Raw genomic sequence first — 6,031 nt, forward strand, 5'->3', positions numbered from 1 at the left:
CCCTCTATCTCGTCCAATCCCGTATGGGCATATACCCAGGATTTGGCTTCCCTCTTGGAATAATTCACTGTATAAAATTTTTCTGGATTCTCACATCACGTTTTTTTTCTTTGCTATTAATTCTTTTTTTTTTACTTTTTCTTTTTAGGCTCTCGCCCTAACCAACCACTCTCGAGAACTTCTTTGACCTTCATCTGTCCCGACTATCCCGACCAGGAACAGTCCCAACTCCGAAATCCTCTCTCTCAGATTTGAAAAGCCGGGATATCGATATTCTCATTTGTTACCCGCTCCATTACCCGTTTAAGGGGAAAAATTCCCTACCTTCCTGTCCCCATTATCCAACACTACATAGAATTTCCCGACTTATCGATAACTATAAACAAAAACACCCCAGCCATAACAAATAACAAAAGAAAAATCATGTTTTCAGCGGAATTATTATAGAATTTGTTCTCTAAAATCAAGAAATATTGTAAACTCAACAATATTTTCGATTGTTGAGAATAGTGCGAACAAAAGTTTCAAAAAGCGCGCGAATTCGAGTATCCGATATTTGGCATCTGGCAACACTATCTCAAAATTTAACAGCTTCTTTTAGCCGTAAATAGCTACTTTTAGCTATAATCCCGCAAAAACATAATTTTTCTTTTGTTAATTACACTAAAACTTCATAATAAATCGCCAAGGCGCACCTGAGGTCGTGCTCGTGGAATTTTTCTCTTTCGTTTGATACCAAACTTATGTAGTTTAAGGCTGTTTTGGGCCCGAGTAACTTAAGTAAATATAAACGCACCCCTGTATTTTTTGAACCTGTGCCAGACCTCTTCTGTTTCGATAATTATCAAAATACTTAACGGTTTTTAGCAACCACCCTGAAGTAGGGCTGCATCTGTGCCATCAAGATTTCATCAGCACGTTGTTGGTCATTCTCTGTTTTAACTCTTGTATAGCTGAATTTACTAAAATGGGCTACAAACTTCAGAAAAAAACAAAGCAAGCGCAGAGGCTAGAGATTGCCCCACTACACGAAAATCCTCCACTCCCATCGATAAGGATTGAGGATCCATTACCGAAAAAGGTGAGGGTACAGCAATAAGTTCAAACAGAATTTTTTTAATGCCACATTTTACCATACCTACAGGAAAAGTGGATTAACAAACAGCGTGTACTTGTTTTCGGCGCTCGTGGAATTAGCCACAGGGACCGGCACTTGATGCGAGATATCAAGACACTGATGCCGCATCATCGAGGAGAATCAAAAATGGAACGCACCAAATCCCTTTCGGTGGTGAATGAAATGTGTGAAATGAAACACTGCACCAAGGCAATTTTGTTTGAGGGGCGCCGTAAGCGTGATCTGTACATGTGGTTATCTAATGCCACTGGAGCTGCTGGTCCATCAGCCAAATTCCTTATTGAGAATATACACACCATGGCAGAGCTTAAAATGACGGGAAACTGTTTAAGAGGCTCTCGACCCTTACTATCTTTTGACTCTAAGTTCGATGAGCTACCACATCTCCAATTATTGAAGGAGCTCTTTGTACAGATATTTTCAGTACCAAATCAACATCCAAAAAGTCAGCCGTTTGTAGACCATGTGTATACTTTTACCTATTTGGACAATCGCATTTGGTTTCGAAATTTTCAAATTCTATCTGAGGATGGCGGTTTGTCTGAAGTAGGCCCTCGTTTTGTCATGAATCCCGTAAAGGTATTTGAAGGCTCATTTACTGGGCAAGCCATCTGGGAAAATGCAGATTATGTGAGCCCATCAAAGCAGCGCCAAACACTGAAAAAGGCCGCAAAAGATAAATATGTAAATCGTGTTGAGCAGAAAGTTCATCAAGAAGCATCGCGGCCAATAATGGCCTATGAGGGCGCCGAAAATGAAGAACTGTTTGATGATAAAGATTCTATTGAGACGGCTAGGTTGCTGACAGCAAAGGCTAATAAAAAGACAGAGTATAAGAAAACCCCAAAGCCGTTAATAACTCAAAAGATTAAGGAAAAACAGTTCAAGGTAATTAAAAAGATGATCAAGCAAAAGAAAGATAGGCAAAATAAGCGCATTTTAAAAAAGGTTTAAATATATATTAAAAAATATTACATTCAATAAATACATACATATAAAAAAATAAAATCAATTTTTGTATAAATATTTCATTACAAAATTAAAAGAAGTTTATTTAGAAAACTCTACTTAAGTTTTATTATTCGAGATTCGTTTATTGAGAGGACATGTCTTAAAAAAATGTGTCAAACTTTATAAACTTCTGCAAATCATTTGAAAGAACAAACTAGAACCTACTCTTTGTAAAATTACTTTTTGAAAACATTGATTTTGAACAAAAAGGCGAATGTTGTGGACTAAAAACTATTTTTTGTTTTGTTAAACAACAAGTATGTATGCCCATTTTCCATTGGGCCATCGTCTGGGGCAATACTTCAACCTTTTTGTAAATCTAACCAGCAAATTACTAAAAAAAAGTTCGAAAATTTAAACGTCATATTTTCGTATACATATGTATGTACATACAAATATCCCCTTAAAACAGAATTGAGTAATCTTATCTGATTGCTAAATCAGATGCATTTGTGCGTTGGTTACTGGCTGGAATAATCCAAAATATCGTATTTGGATAAGTGATCGCTTAGCCTACAGACATGGGAGCTACCTCTACATCAGTGGGAGGCAGACGTGTAATACTAAACGGCTGATTGTTGATAGGCATCATCTCCACCACTTGGATAGGTGGCTCTTCACCTGGCTGAAGCTGTTCCTCTCCTACAAGATGAGCCAATTTGCTCTGCGCCCAACGTCCAGTGCGGCCATTTATTGTTTTATCCTCGCAAACGCACAGAAAGAGGGTATCCACAACCATCTTAAAGTAAGGCATGATTATTTTCTTTGGGAAGTACCACAACACTCACCTCAAAAAGAGATAGTATTATATGGGCAATGAAGAAGGAAAATATGATAATAAGTATCACCGGAGCCATGTAAAAATTTAATCCAGGCTTATCCTTGAGCATAATAATTCCTGTTAGGCCACATAGAGAAGCAACTATAACTTTACCTAAAAAGAGAATAAAGTCTCCAATGCTATTGATAGCGGCGACCTGCAGTGCATTCGTCGCCATAGCGTTCCAAGCCTAAGAAGCCAATTCATTTTGTTACAATTAGTTCTGTTAAAAAACATTTCAATTTATCTCACAATTCCAGCGGCTGGACAGAAGTTAATGGACTCAATAGCAACCACGGTGTATGCATTATGATTGAGAAAGCGAATAAATTTTTCCAGCAACCAGAAACCACAAATACAGCACTTAAGACAACAAGTCGCGCACTCTGAGCCCTTGTCTTCGCCCTTTTTCAACCTGCAAGTTAAACAAGATTCAGCGCTAAACTTGATAACAAGGGTAAAGTCAACCTACTTGGCATACAAATAAGTCAAAATCAATCGAGGAATCTTAAATAGCGTTATAACAAACGAACCCTTTGCCACTGTCCCTAGATGATATTTGATCAACTTGCCAATGGCATACACTGTGGGTGTGGTAGTCGGTTTGCCAAAGTACCAAAAGGCCACTGCAGCAGCCAAAGCAAATTGCTGACAGGCAAATATAAATTCCACCGTCCAAATTAACCCAACTACGTAGATCCAAAACATGCTACGTAGAGCTCCAACATCGGCATATTCAACGCGATCACTGACTAAAATAGATAAAAGTAAATTTAAAATGAAACGTTGGAAATGTGATATTCAAGGGTCGAGTATTACAATATGCAAATGTATATATGTACGGATGGATACCCACCGTTATGAGTGTCATTTTGCTTAAGCTGGGGTGGTTCCTGTAAAGAAGCTGTATTGTGAAATATAGCAATCGGACTTTGCCCTGGGAAGCTGGCGGTAGCCAGACATATCACAACCACAACCCAAAAACTCAAAAAGACTACAAGGACTATGAAAGCCAGAAGCGGAGCAATCAACAAGCCTGGCAAATTCATCATGCACTCGCCAGCTTCCTCAAACAGAGCCGTCATGCCGGATAGTTTGCTTTTAATCAAATAAATTATGATGACAAGGATAATCTGTAATGCGAATCATACAAAAATTAAAAATATTGACACGATGCGGAAATTGTCGATTTACAACCATTGTGATGGTAGCCAAAACTGCTAAAGTTAAAACTGCCTGCTTATTACGGACAACTTCTTCTAGGAGCGAATTTTGTGTACTCTCTCCAGACTTGTAATAGGCATACCACAACGTGGCCGTCAATGCAATGCTAACAACAATCACCAACACACAAATCAGCCAAGAGACAATGCGGGAAAGCCAATGCATCATAGTCACAAGCGCAATAGATATCACTGCAAAGAGAGTTAATTAAAAACGGGAAAGCGTTATTGAGCACAGAGTTCCTACGCAAAGCAAGTCCGCAGACCATTGCAATTATATGCCAGGTAGAGTATATATCGCCGAGAAACTGCTGGGCGACATCCCAATTATTGAGCATATTATAAAGGTCCTTAACCTGAGATCCTGTACCTTTTGGTACACATCGATTAAGCACAGAAGAACTAAAATGAATAAACAGAAATCACAAAGATTAAGTAAAAGAAGTTTCTGCTATCATCTTACCTCTCATAGATGGGAAAGTTTGGACAAGGTCCCAAAGAATTAAATATCTTCCCATCATTGGCTATGGAAGGCTTTCTAAGCTGCTCCATAGAGTAATCATACTTGCATAGATGACTTCCACTCTGTATGTAGTAGCTCAGAAGCTCGTTGGCGTTAGTCAATGTTTTGTCTGGACATGACTTGACACAGACTTTTAAGGACTTCTTCAACTCCCTAACGTCGAAGTACAACAGTTCCGGCTTGTCAATCGTATTCATTCCAGACAATGGAAATCCCTGAAAACGCTCATTATGTTTCACACCGCAAGTATTGCCAAACGAATCATAGCCGTTTATAATGCGCAATGGATTTCCATAGACAAATGAGAATATGGCTATCACAATCTGCATAAAAAGAATTTAGGATTTTAAATAATTGTACTCTAAAAGCTTCACTCATATGCAAATTATGTATGAACGTGTTTGCATATAGTGTTAATAATATCATGGATTTAGGACAACTTCCCCACCCCTTAAAACTTACATCAATTCTTAGATTCATTAGTGAAATTAGCAATCCCACCCCTATGATAGCGATGACGGCATCTTCATCAAAATTCACGCCCAATATCTTCTCTGATTGACTAAGCTAGCCCAAATGCCTACTTCTACTTTCATTTCTCGCTTCCATTTTTTTTTTTTTTTTAATTTTTAGTGCAGGCTACACATATGTATGTTTTTTTTCAACAAAATATATAAATATTTACCAAAAATAACCAGAATAATATGTAAATGGCTAGCCAAAAAGTGTCTGTGCATGTGCGGTATTTAGGCCTATTGTTTTGGGCACTTCCTTCTCTCTCCGTGCTCTCGGCGCATCCCATGATCCACTTTAATTTGGTGTGAACGGCTTTTTTACACTGTGGTTTGTTTTAACACTTCAATATTTCAATGTACGTATAGCGAACAACCCGAATAATACGCTCAAAATATCGAAGCAACATGTTGCTATCGAATAACTCTAACCGATATTATGATGTTTTCTTTCTATTCGATCATATTTTTCCCTCTAAAGGTGTTGGGGACAGCTTGTTTCGAAATCTCCAAGAGTCTATTACATGCTACTCACTTAGCCCCAAAAATAGGCTTAAGAAATGTGACAATAACATCACAACCTCGGGAAGGCCTTATCGATTTGAAGGTTAGGCTTTGTGAAATCATTTAATGCCATTTCTGACTCAGTTTCTCATGCTGATCACAAATTTTTTTTATGAGTTTGGGAAAATCACCACCGAAATCAACTGATTACTTTAATGCAGTTTCCCGTACATGTACTAAAAAATACGCTATTATACCATGCACCCATAGGGTGAATTGGTATATTAAAGTCGATAAAAT

At 38.0% G+C, this 6,031-nt stretch overlaps 2 protein-coding genes across 3 annotated transcripts; one reads left to right on the forward strand and one right to left on the reverse strand.

Annotated features, from left to right (window-relative positions):
* Positions 1-869: 869 nt before the first annotated feature.
* LOC6651920 (ribosome biogenesis protein BRX1 homolog) lies at positions 870-2,205 on the forward strand. The gene is made up of 2 exons (XM_002074334.4): positions 870-1,081; positions 1,145-2,205. The coding sequence occupies exons 1-2, from the start codon at positions 968-970 to the stop codon at positions 2,090-2,092; spliced, it is 1,062 nt and encodes a 353-aa protein (XP_002074370.1). The 5' UTR covers positions 870-967; the 3' UTR covers positions 2,093-2,205.
* Positions 2,206-2,211: 6 nt separating this feature from the next.
* Positions 2,212-5,620, reverse strand: LOC6651921 (choline transporter-like 1). 2 transcript variants are annotated; one of them, XR_006954510.1, is made up of 10 exons: positions 5,401-5,620; positions 4,656-5,038; positions 4,440-4,594; positions 4,167-4,384; positions 3,826-4,102; positions 3,442-3,721; positions 3,222-3,384; positions 2,938-3,159; positions 2,543-2,888; positions 2,212-2,483 (listed from the first exon to the last, which is right to left on the reverse strand). XR_006954510.1 is itself a non-coding variant. In XM_047011808.1 (9 exons), the coding sequence occupies exons 1-9, from the start codon at positions 5,515-5,517 to the stop codon at positions 2,658-2,660; spliced, it is 2,046 nt and encodes a 681-aa protein (XP_046867764.1). In that variant the 5' UTR covers positions 5,518-5,620; the 3' UTR covers positions 2,212-2,657. The 2 variants fall into 2 exon arrangements, 1 of the variants encoding a protein (XP_046867764.1); XM_047011808.1 differs by having other exon boundaries at positions 2,212-2,888.
* Positions 5,621-6,031: the final 411 nt, after the last annotated feature.

Source organism: Drosophila willistoni, assembly GCF_018902025.1.
Source record: "Drosophila willistoni isolate 14030-0811.24 chromosome XR unlocalized genomic scaffold, UCI_dwil_1.1 Seg106, whole genome shotgun sequence".
NCBI lineage: Eukaryota > Metazoa > Arthropoda > Insecta > Diptera > Drosophilidae > Drosophila > Drosophila willistoni.

What these genes read in the sequence shown, in the direction of transcription:
- LOC6651921 (XM_047011808.1), bottom strand. Translation starts at nt 5,517, where the DNA reads ATGGGATGCGCCGAGAGCACGGAGAGAGAAGGAAGTGCCCAAAACAAT. An exon ending in TATTATTCTGGTTATTTTTG is followed by an intron (nt 5,039 to 5,400) that starts GTAAATATTTAT and finishes CTTTTTATGCAG; the next exon opens with ATTGTGATAGCCATATTCTC. An exon ending in TAATACTATCTCTTTTTGAG is followed by an intron (nt 2,889 to 2,937) that starts GTGAGTGTTGTG and finishes CCTTACTTTAAG; the next exon opens with ATGGTTGTGGATACCCTCTT.
- LOC6651920 (XM_002074334.4), top strand. Translation starts at nt 968, where the DNA reads ATGGGCTACAAACTTCAGAAAAAAACAAAGCAAGCGCAGAGGCTAGAG. An exon ending in AGGATCCATTACCGAAAAAG is followed by an intron (nt 1,082 to 1,144) that starts GTGAGGGTACAG and finishes CCATACCTACAG; the next exon opens with GAAAAGTGGATTAACAAACA.